Genomic DNA, 21,052 nt, shown 5'->3' with positions numbered 1-21,052 from the left:
TTGAGAATCGCCGCAGGCAAACGCCAAGTGTTTTTTTTATTCGTAAGTTTATTTGTAAGCAATACAATGTATGAAGAAAATATAGATGGATATTCAAGATATATTTTAAAGCATTGTAGCAATTAAGAAAGCTCCTGTTTCATAAAGTTACCTTGAATCGAAATTTCTGAAATTTCCATGACATTCAACATTTTCCTGGAATCTTGGATCCGTCATCCTACTCGAAGCGGTTTCCAAGATAAACTGATTATCCATTTTACATGATACCTTAATAGGAATAATGGTATTTAGTCTGGTCTGATTTCGTATTATAACTTATCGTAAAATTTCGATGCATAATTTTCCTTGAACCACCATCCAAAATTATTTGAAGTGTCCTATACCGATATATTTAACTTTCATTTACAAATAACCAGGTAATAAATCCAATAGAAAAAGTTAAACAAGGTGAATATAAGTGGAAATAGCTTCTTAGACCATTCATCAATTAGACCCGGTGGGTCAAGAAATGTACTCTTCAGCCAGTCCAGGCAGGTTTTGTTCACTTTACGGGTCAGCGGTTCGCTAAGTTCCAGAGTCTCGGTAACTATCTTATTCCCTTGAGCCTCCATACAGTGATAGAGCATGTCAGATGTGTTGTTCACTTCCTCTACAGTTATCTTAAAAAAAAGAAACAGAAATCCATCATCATAGCAATAGATAGATCGGTATGCTTCCCATAATTCTTTGCGTCTCGCTTATATGGCGACGCCGCCTTCCCAAATCTTCCCATACAGCTCTTGGCGACGCGCGCTTGAAACCGAGGTCAGGAGTCAAAATAGGGAACTTCGATCACGTAACATTTTGGGTGGCAAATTCAAACCAAAATGAACACAAAATTGACTGCGCCCGCCTCGCCGAAGAACGGCGAAAATGAATATTAAGCCTTTTATTCGTCAGTGCGAAATAATTTGCTTTTTTTGTTGCTATTTTGCGTGCTAAAAGCCTGAGCGCGCGCGAGTTTGACACCCAAAAATTCATGTGATCTCTAAGGCTAAGTTCAAACGTTGTATTATCCATGAGCCGTATTTAATGCAAATACAAGCAAATGACGATTATACAATCGACTTGGTTCATTTGCATGCATTTGCATTGAATAAGGCTCATGGGTAATACGACGTTTTAACTTAGCCTGAGCGCAAGTCCCCTATTCTAAACAAGAAAGCAAAAATCGTTTTATCCTCGGTCTACGGCGCGCGTCGCAAAGGGTTATGGGAAGATTTTGGAAGGCCAATGTTATGACCATCAGAAAGGCTGCTCATTAACGAGCAGAATCGAGAAAAGAAACTCTGATTGACAAGAACGACACCCTGGCAAATATGCAAAATGCTTTATTTTACACCCCATGTAACAGACCTGGCGATTAATGATCTCTCTCGGCATGTTGGCACATTAGGCAGGTCTTCGTAAAAAGCTCACTAGGTTGGCAAATTTTTCACCATGTCGATTGAATTTTCCCTTTTTTTTATTCGTTTGGGGGAAAATGGGGGAGGGGGGGGGGGTTGGCATTCTGCTTGACAATTCAACTGACCTTATCCACGGAGCAGCCATTATGCTTCACATTGTGCATCCTAGATCGTCTACGAAGCTTCAGGAAGTACGACTTATCCCGATGGTTGATAACAGCGTACTCAGCGAACGCGCCAAACACCATACAATACGACACAAACAGATACCAATCAAGTGCTTTTACGTATGACACGACCGGTAACGATCCTTGACCGATGCCAATCAAAAGTGTTGTCATGGTGAGAACCGTAGTGATCCCGAGAGAAACCCGAGCAGGAGCCGAATGCCTGTCGAGGTAGAAGGAAAGCCACGAGAGCATGACGATTAATACGGCGGGTACGTAGACTCGTGTGAGGTAGTGACCGAGCCTTCGGTTAAGGCGAAGTCTTATTCCAAGTGCGGAGAAATCACCTGAGAAAGAAACATGATGGTAACGAAGAGCAATCAGTGACTTTAGTTATAGATGAAGAGCCCGAGGACTGTAAAATAACTGTACCAGAACTGTACGGAATGGAGCCTATCGTCTATCAAAGCTTTGCGGACACCTGGTTACCTGGCCGCCAACGTAGGCTTTAGATCAGTCTTGCACTACGCTTTAAAATTACCCTGGTACCAGAGGCTCATGCTTCACTCGTTTACTGTCACGCCGGTCTTGGCTACGACAGTAAACAAGTGAAGATCGAGCTTCTGGTAGCCAGGGTTATTTAAAATGTTCCCAGCTAACTAGAGCAGAATTTCTCACCCCTCCCTAGCATGGGGCTGATATCTTGAGTATCTTGTGCGTGATATCATATATCATATATTTATCATATATATATCATATATTTATGGCAAGCAAGAGACTGCTGACAAGAGACAATGCTGAGACAAACATTCCTCAGAGTGATACTATCACGCAAAAAAATAAGCGTTATCATGCAATGAGAAGAAACAATTGACTTGAATCATTAGCATACATTGAATGCGGCTCATGAATAACTTGAATCATTTGCATGAATTGAATACGGCTAATGGATAACTTGAAACATTTCCATGAATTGAATACAGCTCATGGATAACTTGATTCATTTGCCTGCATAGAATACGGCTCGTGTGTAACTTGATATATTTGCCTGCATAGAATACGGCTCGTGGATAATACGACGTTGAACTTAGGGTAAGGGGAACACAATTTGCCAGTTTCTCGAGCCTGTAAAATCCTTAATAGAGATGCATCCAGAAGCCTTGAATGCACTTACCTGTAATGTATCTTCTCGTTAGATTCTCCGTCTCGATCTTCTCTAGAACGAACTGTGCGATTTCCTGGTCGTGGGCCCACGTGACTCGCTCGTCTGCCCACTGGTAGACAATATCTGCCGTGGTGTAACCATCTACATGTAGAGAAGAAAATATATTTAAGACAATTTTCGACATTGTAACCAGGTAATTGCGTGTGGCTCGCCGACATCCTTGGTCGTTTCGCCGAAACGTTTTATTGCAGTTTATCGCTACACACATGTTATGATCATCATGTCATTATATAGCAACTCGCTTCACTGGACTATATATACTAATTAATAATTATACCATTTCCATTGAGGTGGATAGTGGCGAAATATCTACTAAGAGCCGAGGGATCAAGGTATAATTGTTTTAGTATATAAAACGAGCTTTAGAGCAATTTTCTTTTCCGAAACACTTGCAAATCGGCTGTTGCGCCCGCCCTTTTGCTTAATTTCGGGGCACAGGAAAATATACACCCCTAGGAGGTGTATATTGCATTTTATCCCGAGTTTCTCAACCAATCAAATCGCTTGTTCTTGCGAGGTTCCCGAGTTTTATATACTAAGGGTATTTATACTTACAGCTCGCGAATGATATACCGCAGTTTTGCTTATCCATTGGAAATTTGCGGAAGTCCATTGCGCATGAGCATGATAGAGTCACCCTGATAAAGACATGAAAAGCGTGTCTGAGATTTGTAAATGATTGGTAAGAATAAACAGTATTCAAAGCAGTTTTGTACCCTCGTTGACCACCCTGGCCAATAAGAAAAAGCTTCTAAGGAGATAGACCATTAAATGCGAAAGAATGTCTACAATGTGGGAAGTATAGCATCTTTTCTATACTGGTTGGCTAACGAAGTTCATCAAGGAAAGGAAGAACGGAATTTGTTAGGCTGAATTCTAAACAAAAAAATCCCTTTGATTTCCGCTGAAAGGCGCCTTGCTCTGCGACGTGCTATCCGTGTTTTTTTTTTCGGTCAAGCTACGTTTAGTAATTTAGACAGGTTCGGATAGCGCGTCGGAAAGCAAGGCGCATTTCGGCGTAAGGGGATTTCGTTGTGACAACCAATAAATGCGTTTTTCGCCTCCTTGCGGGCCTTCCTCGCTTAACCTGTCAGGGTGTTCCCGTTAGCGCGCGTCGCAACGAAAATTATCTCTTTTCTCTTATCTCTGACGTATTCCTTTCTCAAATAAACGACATAGCGTCTAAACGAATAAATATGATAGTCGTATAAAAAAACATCTGGTGTTATATGGATTAATAAAAAGCTTTCAGTGATTTCAAAACCAAAAAAATACATATTTGATTAATTTTATCATCTTTTTTTCATACGCTATGGAATAGTTTGATTACTAAAATTGACGTGACCTTCCAGTCACCATGCATTGTATTTGTGGGGGAGGGGAGGGGAGGGCAGGTCTGTTACCTTAAACTTGTCATGACTCTACCGTCACTATATACACGCATATATTTGTTTTTTATCGTCAGCTCATGAATTTTCCCTTGGACCTCGTTTTCAAAGTAAGTATCCGGTTGCCATAGACTGTCACTCAAGTCTCCATATAAGGTAATGACAGGGACAGTGCTGTTGCCCATGGTTACGCCAAAGGCTAGCCTTGGGTCGTGCCAGGCTTGGCGGAAGTACATTTCTGCGGTAAACTCCTGGAAAAAATAAGGGCTGTTCTCACCATATGTATAAAACGCTGTCGTTTTGGGGGTCTAATATCGGAAAACTTGACTAAAGATTGTCATAAATACGGCTTTCTTTTACGGTTCTATTTTGAATACATCATAAAGTTTACGGAGTCCCCGCGGCACGACCGCCTTGACAAAAACCTTGTAGCTATTCCAAATTAGGAGTTAATTAGTTTCTATTTATGGATTTTTGCTTTTGACAAAACAAAAACAATTTTTGCTTAACTTTCTTGATAATAGTAGATGGTTGTTCTGCGTTGTTAATGATACTGATGGTTGTCGTTGTCTTATATTGTAGATGTTATTTTTACCATGTCTGCTTCCCGAAACTGACTGATCGATACAAGATTCAACTCGGTTGTTACCAGCACCGGCGCGTTATCTAAAACAAGAAATGTTTTTTTTTAATAATGTGCATTAGTAATGTGTATCAGTAATGTGTATTGTTAATGTGTATTGGTAATGTGTATCAATAATGTGTATTGGTAACGTATATCAGTAATGTGTATTAGTAATATGTATTTGTAATGTGTATTAGTAATGTGTATTTGTAATGTGTATCAGTAATGTGTATTGGTAATGTGTATTAGTAATGTGTATTGGTAATGTGTATTAGTAATGTGTATTGGTAATGTGTATCAGTTATGTGTATCAGTAATGTGTATTGCTAATGTGTATCAGTAATGTGTATTATAATGTGTATCAGTAGTGTGTATTGGTAATGTGTATTGGTAATGTGTATAAGTAATGTGTATTGGTAATGTGTATTAGTAATGTGTATTGGTAATGTGTATCAGTTGTCTGTATCAGTAATGCGTATTGGTAATGTGTAACAGTAATGTGTATTATAATGTGTATCAGTAGTGTGTATTGGTAATGTGTATTGGTAATGTGTATAAGTAATGTGTATTGGTAATGTGTATTAGTAATGTGTATTGGTAATGTGTATCAGTTGTCTGTATCAGTAATGCGTATTGGTAATGTGTAACAGTAATGTGCATTGGTAATGTGTATCAGTCATGGGTATTGGTAATGTGTATTGGTAATGTGTATAAGTAATGTGTATTGGTAATGTGTATTAGTAATGTGTATTGGTAATGTGTATCAGTTGTCTGTATCAGTAATGCGTATTGGTAATGTGTAACAGTAATGTGCATTGGTAATGTGTATCAGTCATGGGTATTGGTAATGTGTATTAGTAATGTGTATGAGTAATGTGTATCGGTAATGTGTTCCAGTAATGTGTATTGGTAATGTGTATCAGTAATACGTATTGGTAATTTGTATTAGTAATGTGTATCAGTAATGTGTGATGGTAATGTGTATTGGTAATTTGTATTAGTAATGTGTATCAGTAATGTGTATCAGTAATGTGTATTGATAATGAGTACCAGTAATTTGTACCAGTAATGTGTATCAGTAATGTGTACCAGTAATTTGTACCAGTAATGTGTATCAGTAATGTGTATAAGTAATGTGTACCAGTAATTTGTACCAGTAATGTGTATCAGTAATGTGTATCAGTAATGTGTATAAGTAATGTGTACCAGTAATGTGCATTGGTAATGTGTATCAGTAATGTGTATTAGTAATGTGTATCAGTAATGTGTATTGGTAATGTGTATCAGTAATGTGAACCAGTAATGTGTATCAGTAATGTGAACCAGTAATGTGTATCAGTAATATGTATCAGTAATGTGTTTCAGTAATGTGTACCAGTAATGTGTATCAGTAATGTGTACCAGTAATGTGTATTAGTAATGTGTATCAGTAATGTGTATTGGTATTGTGTATTTGTAATATGTATCGGTATTGTGTATCAGTAATGTGTACCGGTAATGTGTACCAGTAATTTGTACCAGTAATGTGTATAAATAATGTGTATCAGTAATTTGTATCAGTAATGTGTATCAGTAATGTGTGCCAGTAATGTGTATCAGTAATGTGTTCCAGTAATGTGTATTGGTAATGTGTATCAGTAATGTGTATTGGTAATTTGTATTGGTAATGTGTATCAGTAATGTGTATCAGTAATGTGTATTGGTAATGTGTATTGGTAATGTGTATTGGTAATGTGTATCAGTAATGTGTATTAGTAATGTGTATCAGTAATGTGTATCGCGAATGTATATTGATAATGGGTATCAGTACTGTGTATCAGTAATGTGTACCAGTAATTTGTACCAGTAATGTGTATCAGTAATGTGTATCAGTAATGTGTACCAGTAATTTGTACCAGTAATGTGTATCAGTAATGTGTATCAGTAATGTGTATAAGTAATGTGTACCAGTAATGTGTACCAGTAATGTGTATTGGTAATGTGTATCAATAATGTAATAATGTGTATTAGTAATGTGTATCAGTAATGTGTATTGGTAATGTGTATTGGTAATGTGTATCAGTAATGTGAACCAGTAATGTGTATCAGTAATGTGAACCAGTAATGTGTATCAGTAATATGTATCAGTAATGTGTATTGGTGGGGATACCGGACACTGACCTGTAGTGTAGGGTCTACAAAGCTTGTTGTCCTTTTGGCTAAGTAGAGACCTTACGACAGTCGTAACATTTGGTCCGTAGCCGCCATTATGATCCTGGACACACGACTCGGCGCTGTAGAGACAGGTCACTTAAGGCCTGGCTAAACATTCAAACATGTTTGTCAAACATTGCGTTTGACGCAAATGTTTGTACGTTTAGCCACCCACGAAACATGGCACTCAATTGGCTTCCACAACACGTACAGATGTTTGAACGAGCTCAAAACATTTTCATCAAACATTTGCGTTGAACGCAAATGTTTTGTCTTTTAGCCCCTCATCACACAAAACATTGCGCGCGCTTTGTGATTTTATCCAATCACCGCTTGAAATTCCCATTGCGCCACTTTAATCTCTCGCGCAATCATAACGGAAAAAGTGCGCGCGCTTTTTTATGAAAATGTTTTTGTGTATAGCCACTTCGCCAAACATACTCGCGCGAGCGTTCGATTTCAATGTTTGACAAACATGTTTGAATGTCTAGCCAGGCCTTTACACTTAATAAGAGTCCCTGGTCTAACGTAGCCATTAGAAAGTTTAGTAGAAAGTTTGCCAGCTTTCGCTTCGTGCGCACGCCCCATGGAAGAGCCAAAATAAGGAATTTCTTATTAAAGAATCACCAATTTTTCCCCATTTTAAGACAAATTATCTATACCTTTCTACCAGCAAATCCTGGTTAGGCGCCTGGCTAGGAGATAAAAACTGTTTCGAAATAACACGGGAGCCCCTAGCTTGAAAAAAAATCAAACAAAGCACATTTACTAGTACATGTTGCTGTTTTATTGCCCTTGGATGAGATTAAAGATTGCCACAAAATGTGGGGACAAAAATCGCTATCTAACTATCCTTTTAAAAACGTTGTTTACGAAGGCTATTTCCAACATTAATTCGCTTAAGTTAAAGTTTTAAGTTCATGTTTGTTAACTTTTTGTAATGTTTCTAAAATGAAATTGCATTATAGCATATCTCACCGAAAAAATAAAGATAGACTATGTTTCAATCTCCGGAAGCATTTTGTGCATTTTGTTTATATTTAAGGCATATGTCATTTTTCTATCTAACTTTATTCAATACATTGCAAGGGAAAATAAGCTCATTTCCATGTATTGTCGTACTTTGGTAGCAGTTTTTGCACTATTCTCGGTTTGCAAACACGTGTTCCAGGTGGTCAGACAGAGAGGGGACTGGTGCGGACGGGTCAAAAGAGAGGTCGTCATCAGTACACAAACATTGCGGATGTCAGCGACAAACGTAAAATGGTATTTGTCTTTCAGCGAAAAGGGAAATAATACTTTCATATATTCTTTTCTATGCATTTTGTATCTACGTCCTAATTTACTATCTGTTTTTTTAGAAAAGGTACTTATTATAGAAACCTCATCATGAATTCATCTCATTCGCACTTGAGGTTTATTGATGATGAAAATTATAGCCGATCGATTATGGCGATTTGAAACGCTCACAATTATTAAATATTGTTAACCATCATAACAAAGATCTTCGCGATTTAAATGGTTTAAAACCGCATTGTCGCCAGTTTACTTCCGGAGGTCCGACGGAAACCTCAACCGTTAAAAGACAAAAGAATCTTTTAAAATACGAGATATTAAACAGGCCATCCGCTCTAAATTATCAATCACATCCTCAAAGAAACTTCCAATAAACACACTGTTTTTAATATTTTGAAATATTTTTCGCGTTTTCCGTTAAAAATCATCGGATATTGTTACGCAATCGACCGGAAGTAAACTGGTGACAATGCGGTTTTAAACCATTTAAATCGCGAAGATCTTTGTTATGATGGTTAACAATATTTAATAATTGTGAGCGTTTCAAATCGCCAAACGAATAAATTTTGTTTTATTCAAAATTAACATTCAATAACGCCTGTTTAGGCAATGAACACTGTTTTTTTTTTCATTCTCTTGCATAAGCACGCTTTAACTCGACAAATACGTAAGAAAAAGATGTCCCATCTTTTTGCAAGTTGAGAAATGGGTAGGTAATTGGAAATTTCGGTAATTGGAAACTAAATTCTTTATTTGTTTCTACCCATGTTATGTTTCACTTTAATTTTAGTTATTTTTTATAAAAATGGAAAAATAAAGGGTTTGACGATATTCTTGCATTTTATAGATACGTTAGTAAACTTGTTATAATTCCTTCTAGTCACAATAAAAAAATTTCTAAAATCTCACCCTGTATCCTTTAAAACTTGTTATGATTAAGCTGAGGAAACTTCTTACCTTGCATTAGCTAAGAAAACAAATCCAATAACCGTGAAGGCCAGGATGCATCGAGATGGTGTTTCTTTGCTAAATACTTCGGTCATCGTTGGGAGCAAGACGTCAAAATGGTACTGCGGCCCAAAACATTACTGACGGGGAGCGAAAAGTGCTTCTTAACTAACCACAGTATTCCAAACAGTATTTTCATCCTTCGTTTGAAAACTTCCTGCTTTGAAAATTTATATAATCCAACATAACTAAAAACTACAAGAGAACATGAGCTTTTTTTGCCTAATGAAGAAAAACTCTTCCACTTTAGAGGAAAGTAAGAGTAATTGAGATTCGTGCCCTCTAATATTTCACACTCTAATTGCTCGAAATAAACCCAACATAATCGTATCACTGAGAAGTTAAAAGATGCGTGAGTGAAAATGCGACGAACCCTATTGCTATTGGCTGACAAAGCAGTAATTATTTGTTATTATATATTTTAAAAGCCGACACTTCCTTTGTGATTTTAGCGTAATGAACAGTGCGGAACATTACCATTTTTGGTTATATTTGATAAACAATCTGATTAACCAATCAGAGATGAGTATTACTATGCCCAGTCTCACGCGGACACGCCTCAACTCAGAGTGGGAAAACAAAATGGCGGTTCCGTTGAATCGGGAAAATCATGTTGAACGCCGCTTTTTAACTCTTTGCTAGCAGTGATTTCTTCTTATCTGTTTAAGCAGGGATTTCACCGACTCAGTGCGTCATATATACCCTATTTGTGTTGTTTCTCATCGGCAACAGACCTCATTTGCAGGGTTATTTTTACGACTTCACCGAATCGTACTGTAATGAACGCGGAAGGGTAAGCCACTGCTAGCAGGCTATAACATTGATCACCAATTATCTAGTTGTACGTTTCATCAAGTCATACAAATGCACAAAATTTCCCTGGATTTATCTTGCTTTCGCACTCGGAATGAAGACACTCCAAGAAAAAATTTAGCTGGGATATTGAAACTAAAATGAATCTTATACAGAATGGCAGCGAGTCTCATTAAAAAAAAATGAAGCTAAATCGTATACAGATTGGCCGCGAGTCACTGTTTATTGTATGCAATTTAAAGACACTACATGAAAGTACTGTTTAAATGTTTATATTTGATCCTGGAATAAATAGATTTGCTATGATCAGTAAATCTCAGGGATGGCAGTCATTATTCATTGCTGCATTACTTTGCTATTACTCGTTGTAAAAAAAAGTCCTTACCACAAATGCTCACATTATGGCTTTTTTTATAAATGGATTCTAGAGGGGGCACTTGTTTGAGGGGCTATGTAATGTGCTTATTCAATGAGGGGTGTATGTATACCTCAGTGTCAGAACCATCCCCAAAGGACTTCATTGTATCCAGCTCTGTTTTCATCATGATTCATTTTATTAAAAAAAAGGAAGTTTTGTGACACAAATCGTGCTTAATACACAGGTTCTAACACCAAGTTAGAGCCATTGAGGGTGTATTTCATTGTGTGTGCAGACAAATGGAAAAAGGCATAAAGTGTAAACTAGGGTGAGGAAAAGGCATGGTAAGGGCAAAGGGGTGGTGACAAAGGGTATGTCTAATTGGGGGTGCTGACACAGGTTGTGAAGATGAAGTAAACTTGTACCATGTTTGATTACTAGGCTTGGAGATGATAGGAGAATGGGAGTATAGTCATACCCTGGGTACCAGAGGCTCCAAGCTTCACTAGAGCAGATATCATATGGAAAATATCTATTCATATCTGGTGATACTTCAGGCTTATTTTTTCTCGCCAGTTTCTATTATATGCGCAAAGAGTCTTTTTTTTTATAAAAAGGGAATTAAATTAATTTGATTTGATAGGCAAGTCTGAGTGTTGAAGCTCCCCTTTAAAACTATAGTGATATTAAGAATTTATATGTTTGGGGTATATAGGTTTGAGTAATTGTTTGGGAGGTAAGTTTCTATACTTGGTATATTTTATGTATAGAACTCAGGTTTGGGTAAATTTTTTTTTTTGGGGGGGGGCTAATTTGACAAAAAGTCCTTATCGCAAATGCTTATTTTAGCATATTATGCCCTTCTTTTTACCCCTCTTGTACCAGGTTTGATTACTAGGCCTTGAAGATTCTAGGAGTATGATTGTGCAGTCATAGATATCATACTGTATGGAAAATAAATATTTATATTTGGTGATACTTCAGGAGCATTTTTTATCTCAGTGCCTATTGCACAGAGTTTGTTTGTTGTCTTTTTTATAAAAATGGAATAAAATTGATTTTATTTAATAAGCAAATCTGAGAGTTGAAGCTCCCTTATAGCAAGATTTTGTATGCTTGGGCTATAGAATTTAGGTTTGGTTATTTATTTGGGAGGTAAGTTTCTATGCTTGGTATATTTTATGTATAGAACTCAGGTTTGGGTATTTTTTTTTTGGGGGGGGGGGGGCTAATTTGACAAAAAGTTCTTATTGCAAATGCTTATTTTAGCACATTATGCCCTTCTTTTTACCCCTCTTGTACCAGGTTTGATTACTAGGCCTTGGAGATTCTAGGAGTATGATTGTGCAGTCATAGATATCATACTGTATGGAAAATAAATATTTATATTTGGTGATACTTCAGGAGCATTTTTTTATCTCAGTGCCTATTGCACAGAGTTTGTTTGTTGTCTTTTTTATGAAAATGGAATAAAATTGATTTTATTTAATAAGCAAATCTGAGAGTTGAAGCTCCCTTATAGCAAGATTTTGTATGCTTGGGCTATAGAATTTAGGTTTGGTTATTTATTTGGGAGGTAAGTTTCTATGCTTGGTATATTTTATGTATAGAACTCAGGTTTGGGTATTTTTGAGGATGAGTAGGGGGGGCTAATTCATCAAAAAGTTCTTATCAGTTCTTATCTTATGCCCCTCTAGCATTAGATTTTAGGGGGGGCACTGGTTTGAGTGGCTATGTAATGCGCTTACTCAATGAGGGCTATTTTATGGTGTGTGCAGACAAATAGGAAAAGGCATAGAGTGTAAAATTAAAGGTTGAGAAATGCATGGTAAGGGGAGTGAGGTTGTGATGACTGAGGGCATGTCACATGTGGTGTGCTCACACAAGGTGCGAAGACAAGGAAGTAAAATTCAACCGGGTTTTATGACTAGGGCCTTGGAGGTGAGGAGGATAGAGGTTTTTTTTTATAAAAGGGAATAAAAATAAATTAAATTTGATAAGCAAATTTTCCTTCTAAAACTTTTTTACGGGACTGGCAAGTTTCAAGCTTTTGTATGTTTTACGAATAGAACTCAGATTTGGGTTACTTTTTTGGGGGGAAGGGGGGGGGGGCTATCTATTCTTGGTGGAGTTTTGGGTATAGAGTTCAGATGCAGGTATATTCTTAGGGGTGGCGCGGTTCCGTTCTTTTGGGGGCATAAAATGTTCGTATCTGTCGAAACCAACAGTCATGTTTACAGCTAGAGTGCCCCCCCCCCCCCTATGTTGTTGTGGTGGTCGCAGGGCAAGACATTTAGCTAAAGAATGATAAGAAGCGAACCCCCGAGAGACAAGGGTAGGGTAAAATGCTTTTCGGCTAAATGTTGACACAAATTTTCATACCTATTCTTCGGCGATTTTTCCCTGTTGTATAGACGTTGATAAATTTTAAAAATTACAATTTTTTTCACAATGACTCTAAAACCAATGCTGGTGGCTCTGCCTTATATATTAACAATTCTTTAAATGCTATACCCCGTGAAGATATAAAACTTGACATGGATTTAGTTGAATCAACTTGGTGTGAGATTGAAAATGGGAAAAATAAGAAAAATATTATTGTAGGTTGTATTTATAGACATCCCACAGATAATCTTAATGAATTTACAATTCAGTTAGATAACATAATCAAATCTATTGACCCAAACAAAGTTGACTTATTCCTGTGTGGCGATATAAATATAGATTTTTTGAAAGCTAATTCCCATTTCCAGACTGATGAATACCTCGATATGCTTTTCTCTAATGGCTTAATGCCAATTATAACTAAGCCTACTCGTATAACCAGTCACACTGCCACACTGATTGATCATATCTACACTAATTGTCCCATTTCCCATGTCACTCCTGGTATTCTCACAGTTGATATCTCTGACCATCTGCCCATTTTCTGCACCTTTAAGTCCCATCTCAAGAAAACTTGTGAACAGCAAAGTTTTAGAGATTTTTCTAAATTTAATAGTGAAAATTTCTTGTATGATATGAACCAGCTTGATTGGAATTCCCTTCACCAATCAACTAAAACATTAAATGAAAAAACTGAAGACACAATTCATGCCATCCATTCTGTTATCGATAAACATGCACCAATGAAAATTGCCTCTCGTGCAAAAAAAAGACAACTTAGTAAACCATGGATTACCAATGGCATCTTAAAATCAATAAAGCACAAGCAAAAAATGTACCGAAGTCACTTTTTTAGCAAAAACCAAGAAAAAGTAATAGCATACAAGCAATATTCTAATACTTTATCACATCTTCTCAACAAAAGTAAAAAGGAATATTTCCATTCTCAATTTATTAGCTGTAAAAACAACCTCAAAGCTACCTGGAAATTAATCGGCAAGCTGATACAAAGGAAAACAAAGGGGCAAAGTGCTCCTAGTCGCATTACTTCAGGAAATAGGTCGTTTACCAATCCTTCTGATATTGCTGATCAGTTGAACAAATTTTTTACAAATGTAGGAACCAATCTAGCTTCCCAAATTAAAGATGACAAATCCATATCTCCTACATCCTATATTAAACAATCTACAACTTCTTCTTTTGTTATGTCTCCAGTTTCAGAAGCACAGGTTTTTTTACTTTTTGCATCTCTTAATGAAAATAAATCATATATTACTATTCCTAATAAATTTATAAAATTGTCAGCATCCATCCTAGCCTCTCCCTTTACTGCCATTTATAATGAATCTATAGCAAGTGGTGAAGTCCCTGATATTTTCAAAATCTCAAGGGTTACTCCTATATATAAAAGTGGGGATGCCACTGAACCAGGGAATTATAGACCAATATCAATAATCTGTTCATTTAGCAAGATTCTTGAGAAGCTTATCTACAACCAGCTGATTTTTTTTCTTGAAAAACATAAAATTTTATTTGAATTTCAATTTGGATTTCGGAAAGGCCATTCAACCGAACATGCCATATTAGAAACTGTTGAGACCCTCAAGTCTTCTATTGACCAAGGTATGACTACATGTGCTATTTTCTTAGATTTTTCAAAGGCATTTGATACTATTAACCACGACATCTTATTAGCTAAAATGTACAAATATGGAGTCAGGGGAACCCCCGCAAAATGGTTTTCTAGTTATCTCTCTAATCGTCATCAGTTTGTCAAAATTGGCAATGCGGAATCATCTATGCTACCAATCTCTTGCGGAGTTCCTCAAGGATCTACCCTTGGTCCCTTATTATTCCTCTTATATATTAATGATCTCCCCAACTCTTCTAAGAAACTGAAATTTAGAATATTTGCAGATGATACAAATCTATTTTATACTTCAAAAAACCCCAAAGATTTAGAAACCACTGTTAATAGTGAATTAGACAATGTCATCAAATACTGTAACGCTAATAAGTTGTCCATTAATTTTAAGAAAACTCATCATATCACTGTCACCTCCCCCAGAAAAAGTGTTTCTATTGACTTAACAGCATATGGTATAAAGAATACTAACAACATAAAATACTTAGGTGTCTTTATTGATGAACATCTCAAATGGAATTCACAACTAAATCATGTTAATAAATGCCTCGCAAAAAATCTTGGAATCATTTCCAAGTTACGTTATTTTCTTCCCCTGACTACTTTAACACAACTATACTATAATTTAATTTACCCATATATTTCTTATGGTATAATGAGCTGGGGCTCGGCAAGCCAAACACGGCTTCGCCCTATCAAAACGAAGCAGAATAAATGCATTCGCTCTATTTTCTTTGCTCCCCAAAGGGAAAGTCCATCGAATTATTACCAACTGCTTAGGATCCTGAATCTTGATAACATACATAATCTAAGGATATCATCTCTTGTTTATAAGCTCCAACACTTTCCTGATACTATGCCTAAGCCATTATGTAATCTAATCCTGCCTGCCACTCAAGTTCACTCACATAATACCAGATATGCTTCCAAAGGCAATCTCTTTAGGCCAGCTTCCAAAACCAATTATGGATTAACTAAATTTACAGCCATGTCTTCTAGATTTTGGGAAAAAATACCAAATTGCATTAAGTCCTTACCTTACAATTCCTTCATAGAACAACTGAAATTGCATTTATTAAATAATCAGAATTAATATTGATCCACCCTGGCCAGATTTACTTTTCCTCACTCTAAAATATTATATTTTGTTTATGTATATATTATATATTGTAAAAAAAAAAAAAAAAATAATAATAATAATAATATTATAATAATATTATAATAATATCCTGTAAGACCCTCGAAATCTGACTGTGGCAGTGACCATCTCGAAAGCTTATGCTTCTATGGTCACTGCGCACCTTAAATTTTTTTTTCTTCTTAAGTACCGTAAATAGTTAACTTCCCCTTTTTTCTACCTGTATCCAAATATTCTTTATCTTATTCAAAATAGTGCAAAATAAAAAAATGAATGAATGGGCCTTGACTCGCACTTTCGTCCTCACAATTCAACCTCCGCTCTTCTCAACTTTCACCATACCCTGTGGGCACTCGTTTCGGCTTGTGGTGAAAATTGTTTTAGTATGCCATGATCCTCATTTATCCTAGTTTAGTCCTGTCAAGGTCCTAAGCCGTAGAATTTGGTCCATCACACTCATATTTCTCTTTTTCTAAACGTAAACATTACGAAGAGAGTTCGATTTTACGGCAGTCTCCAATAAAAGCGCTCAATTTGAAAAGGTTTCCCAAACGATATTTTACTTTCGAGCACAAGAACTCATCAATCAAATATCAAACTTGGTATAGAGCAGGATATTTTGCTGTTTTGGTCGATTTTTGCGATGCGACGTCTCGCTAACAAAACAAATTCAAGTTTCAAACTCCGCGCGGCCATTTTGAATATTTGCATAATAAGTAGGTAAATCGATATAACCAAAAATGGTAATGTTCCGCACTGATGAACCAAACTTTTGTCAAGTTGAAGTGGCATTTTAAGCGAGGCGTCGTGTGTGCGTGCTAAAACACCGCTGAAAAACATGTAATGTGTGTATTTCAAATAATAGCAATCGAGAAAACAGGAAACTGAGGGATATTAAGGTCGTCTTTTACTTATTTCTTTCTTTTATCATAAATTTATGAAAAAAGTCTACAGAAGAGAAAAAATAATAATATCTCAACCTACTTGCATCAAAGTTCACATCCCCATCCCCATGAGTAAAATGAGTAAAAGTGTTCATATATATAAGACGAGGGTATTGTAGCCTATTAAAAACCATGGATTGCTTACTCTTCCCAGGTGACTAAATAATATTAAAAACTAATTATGAGAATTGTGTATTTTTAGAATAATAAATTGAGAAACGGAGCAAATGTCAAGGCAAAGAGTATAGTTTGAGTACTTTTGCCGATACGGCTCAGGAAGTTTCCCAAAGAACCCAAATAATTTCATGATAGTATTCTTGTTTCAATAAATAAAGTATTTTAATATTCTAGAGCGTCATAGACATTTTCAACATTTACACATATTATATTTACTTATTGTAAATTTTTTAATGGATCTTTTTATGTCTCGACCTCCGGCCATGAAAAACTCCCGCCCGTCTCCAGAATGTATATTGTTCAAGGGCTTTGGGTTTCTATTTCTTTAAAAAAAAAGGTATATATTTCCACTGGTCCCAGGCCCCTGACAGCCACCTGAATAAACCTTTCGTCACGAAAACGAAGGTGAGATATAATGCACAAAAAATTCTGCAAATTTGTAATATATAATACTAACATTTGAGGCTAAATGCCGACCCAGCTACGATTTAAGGAAATTCACCTGAATAAACCTGCTCACGAACAGGAAAGTCATTTGTAGCATTGATGATATGCAAATTAGTGATCCGCCGGTAACGAAAGTATTTCAGACTCTAAATAGATGACAATCCCATGGCGGTTTATGGAAATTGAAGTTTACTTCAATTTGTTATGCTTTTCAATGAGAAGACGTGTTATACATTTTTTGGTAAGCATTGGCGAGTTGGTATTTGTGTTTTGTGGTTGGTGACTAAAGTCGGACAGCGTGAAGTCGATTAAGATAATTAGTGTTGCTAATTTCACGCAGAGGCGAAACAGCATGTAGCATGCTACACTACGGTGGGGCCAGTCTCATAAATATCTCATGGTCGACGGGACTCGAGACGTCCGGTGATTGAATCCATTGAAATTGATTTCAGCAACCCTTACATTATCTGATTAAAATAGCAATTGCCATATATAGCCACTAGGAATAAATTTAGAAAATGTATGCTTTTGACTCACTTTGTGGATAAATAATTCGTATTTGGTACTTATCTTTTTCAGTGTTATGATTTTTTTTTCTCAAAAGCAAAGCGCGTGTTTTTTATATACCTTATTAAAAAAGAAAGTGATGTGAGAACGTTATCAAGGTTTAATGAAATGAAACATTAGGATTTTCAAGCACCCATACAAAATCAAACAATCAGGTTAAGACCATCCTACATTTGAATTAATTTAAGATTTACCGATGATTCTTGTGTTTTTGATACGACGAGATTTAAATGTAAAAAACAGGGGGATATATACAGCTTTCCTCATTTTCTTTTCATTATACAAGGCATTTTCTAATCTTTTTCCCTTATAGAGAATGGAAGGATAATTGAAAAATGAATCAATCTAAATTAAACAAGAAAATTATCTTTTACGATATAGCTTTCAATGCCAAATAGTACAAGCTCAATTTATTGGTAATCGCTTGTAGTTATAAAAACCAAAATTTCTTGAAAGTCTTACTATACTTACAGTGAATTTGTGCAGATGACGACAAGCCAACACACAACCAAGAATAGAGTTTTCATCGACGCGTTTTTATCCATTGCTGTAGCAAAAATTCAAAAACAGTTCCATTTAGTTTCAATCTTCCACTTGTTTTACACCTTTGCGAACTGCAATCCGTTGTCTCTCAGCGAGCTTGATTATCGGAGATAACACTTGCATAGGTTTTATGTGTAAGACTTCGGAGTATCAGTGTCATAGTATTGGCTTTGTTTACACTGGATGGCTATCCGCAAAACCTTATACAGGTGGAACTCCCCACAGCGCTTATATTAACAAATATTCCAACGATGAATATACCTTAATTCCTACCATATAGTCGGTTGAAAAAACAATCGTTAAAACTAGAAAACCAATATGTAAAGGAGTGATGATTTTCTTATTCTAAAAAGGTGCCTTTTATTTTTCTATTTTCGTGTGCCTCTGAAATTTGTTAATCTTTCAAATAACAAAAACAATTAGCAACGGTTTCAGTAGAAAAGAGGCTTAAAGGCGTCCTTTTCTAAATAAATATAAATCCTTCGCTACACTCTCGTAAGAGTAATACTCTACTTATATGGGCAAATTTTTATTTCCAAGTTTCTCCTCAAAATTGAATTCATTTTCTCTTCTGATATATAAGGACACACTAGTCTCTTACAAGGCGGTCATTCTTAAATAACGTTAGGCTCTCGTCGATATAATTTGTGCTTGATATGGCTGTGAAAATGCCGAAACAAGGCAAATAGAAGGCATAACTATAACAGGCCCGTACCCAGGATTTTTCTTGGGGGTTTCCAAATCCGAAAAAGTGGACCTAATATTTCCGGGGGTGGGGGTGGGGTTGGGAAGGGATTTCTCTGATAAAAATCTAACCATCCTTTTGCATTATCTCCACGGGACGTTTATTGTCGGATTTGGCTATATACCAGAGTGATTTAGCTTATGCTTAATAGTTTTGTCTACAAATAGCACGGCTATTGAGGACCGAAAGTGGACCTTTGGCCGTTGGCACCCCCCACCCCTCCCCCCTGGGTACGGACCTGTATAAGGCGTGATCAGGGCATCACCAAATCCTTCTTTGGTGTCACGGCCGTAGTTAGTTTTTTCAGCCGAAAAATTCACGAACTTAAAGTCTCGCGAAAAATAAAGACTGCAAACTTTAATCTCACGAAATTTAATGGATAAAGAAAAAAAAAAATGACAGAGATTGCTATATCAGCTGCGTAGCTAGGAGTTTTAACAGGAGGGGGCCCAAAAGGCCCTTTCAAGGCATTTTGTTCTCATGTATTTTAAATAATGACTCATACATTTACTGTATTTTGGGCTGCTAGAAGAGGGCATCTGGCTACGCTCCTTATTATTCAGATCTCCTAGTTAGGACATGTAACGATACTTTCGATAATGGCTCGAAGAACATTACACTTTTGTTAGGATTTGTTTCGATATATTGGTCCGGTTTCAGTTGTTTGTTAACGTCAATGTTAAAAAAAAAAGAAAATACAAGAATATAGTTCACGAATTTCAAATTCCATTCAAACCACAACTTTTTCCCCGCGATCGCGAAATGAAAGACGCACGAGATGTGGTGAGAAAAAAGTTATTGAAAATTAAGACCGCGAAAATAAAGAATAAAGACAAACGTACTTTACAAAAAACCGTTGCATCAGTGCAAAAGTCAACTACAAAAAATACCATACTATGCATTTGATAAAAATCTGGAAAATACGGCATTGCCAATTTTTATCAAATTTACAAATTTAATCTGACAAAAAAAATATTTGTAAAGCAGATATTATCCGTCTTAGAACTGCCATTTCCCATTCGTAAATCCTTGTCAAACGCTTGAACCTTTACATGCCATATGAGAAGGGTGAAAAAAAACCTCTTCTACAAATCATTGGGGTACTTTTAAGTACCGAGCTATTAAAATAGCTCGGGTCGAGAATGAGCGAAAAAGTTGTTGATTATTTAGCTCCCCACCTTTGTTTTCTTATAACAGCTGTGTTCGTTTTACTGAGTGATGACTTATGCAACCTTTCAAAGAAATAGAAAAAATAATCTAAGGACAATTGAATAATAATATTAGTATAAGGAAGCTTACCAGTTTTGTTAGCCATTAAACTCGAAAAATAGGAGAAGCAGTATTTGAAACGCTCACCTGCATTGCTGCTTTACTTTTGAAACTCAAATGACGAGCTCAAATTTTAATTCAATAAGAAAGAAAAAATCGTGAGTGATTGGCCTTAAGATCCAATAAAACGGATGCGCAAACGAAAATATTTACTTAGTTAATATGTAAGCACCAGCCTGTGAAATAACTTTTGTATTTTGGTATATAATTACGTCTTATCTGTAAGGCTAAGTTCAAACGTCGTATTATCCATGAGCCGTATTCAACGCAAATGCGTGCAAATGAAGATGAAACAATCGACTTGAATCATTTGCACGCATTTGCATTGAACACGGCTCATGGATAACTCGACGTTTGAACTTAGCCTTAGAGTTGCTCAAATCTCCCTTTTTTCTACAACTTTGAGCGACGGTCTCTTTTTTGCCGCAATCTTTGACGCGCTTGGCGCTGATATTAGTGAAGTATACTTAGGGTGTAATCTAGTTTATTGCATATGCACTATTGCTGATGAGCTTAAGTATATTTTGAAACTTTGGTCCTAATAAAAAAAAGAATAAACAAATCTGGCGATCTCTGCCTACTTCACGGGCTGTAGGAATCTGCCTATTGGTGTG

The 21,052-nt window shown here is 36.3% G+C and overlaps 1 protein-coding gene and 1 long non-coding RNA gene across 8 annotated transcripts; one reads left to right on the top strand and one right to left on the bottom strand.

Moving 5' to 3' along the window:
• Window positions 1–5: 5 nt before the first annotated feature.
• Window positions 6–20,328, bottom strand: LOC5517794 (glycine receptor subunit alpha-2). 7 transcript variants are annotated; one of them, XM_032362283.2, is made up of 9 exons: window positions 20,288–20,328; window positions 18,293–18,368; window positions 7,011–7,123; window positions 4,821–4,891; window positions 4,241–4,476; window positions 3,393–3,475; window positions 2,787–2,918; window positions 1,571–1,959; window positions 6–659 (listed from the first exon to the last, which is right to left on the bottom strand). In XM_032362283.2, the coding sequence occupies exons 2-9, from the start codon at window positions 18,364–18,366 to the stop codon at window positions 399–401; spliced, it is 1,359 nt and encodes a 452-aa protein (XP_032218174.1). In that variant the 5' UTR covers window positions 18,367–18,368; window positions 20,288–20,328; the 3' UTR covers window positions 6–398. The 7 variants fall into 7 exon arrangements, with proteins under 7 accessions (XP_032218174.1, XP_032218173.1, XP_001637740.2 ...); XM_032362282.2 differs by lacking the exon at window positions 20,288–20,328 and having other exon boundaries at window positions 18,293–18,561; XM_001637690.3 differs by lacking the exons at window positions 18,293–18,368; window positions 20,288–20,328 and adding an exon at window positions 9,297–10,177.
• Window positions 1,956–4,917, top strand: LOC116601468. The gene is made up of 3 exons (XR_004290040.2): window positions 1,956–2,113; window positions 4,303–4,335; window positions 4,808–4,917. It is a non-coding gene; the product is annotated as an uncharacterized LOC116601468 (long non-coding RNA).
• Window positions 20,329–21,052: the final 724 nt, after the last annotated feature.

Source organism: Nematostella vectensis, chromosome 5 (assembly GCF_932526225.1).
Source record: "Nematostella vectensis chromosome 5, jaNemVect1.1, whole genome shotgun sequence".
NCBI classification, from domain to species: Eukaryota; Metazoa; Cnidaria; class Anthozoa; order Actiniaria; family Edwardsiidae; genus Nematostella; species Nematostella vectensis.
This window is presented reverse-complemented; position numbering and strand designations above follow the sequence as displayed.

Excerpts from the sequence above, each read along its gene's own strand:
- LOC5517794 (XM_001637690.3), bottom strand. The coding sequence starts at position 9,382 with ATGACCGAAGTATTTAGCAAAGAAACACCATCTCGATGCATCCTGGCC. Across the intron at positions 3,476-4,240 it reads AGAGTCATGACAAGTTTAAG|GGTGACTCTATCATGCTCAT; the intron begins GTAACAGACCTG and ends TGTCTTTATCAG. Across the intron at positions 1,960-2,786 it reads AACGAGAAGATACATTACAG|GTGATTTCTCCGCACTTGGA; the intron begins GTAAGTGCATTC and ends TTTCTTTCTCAG.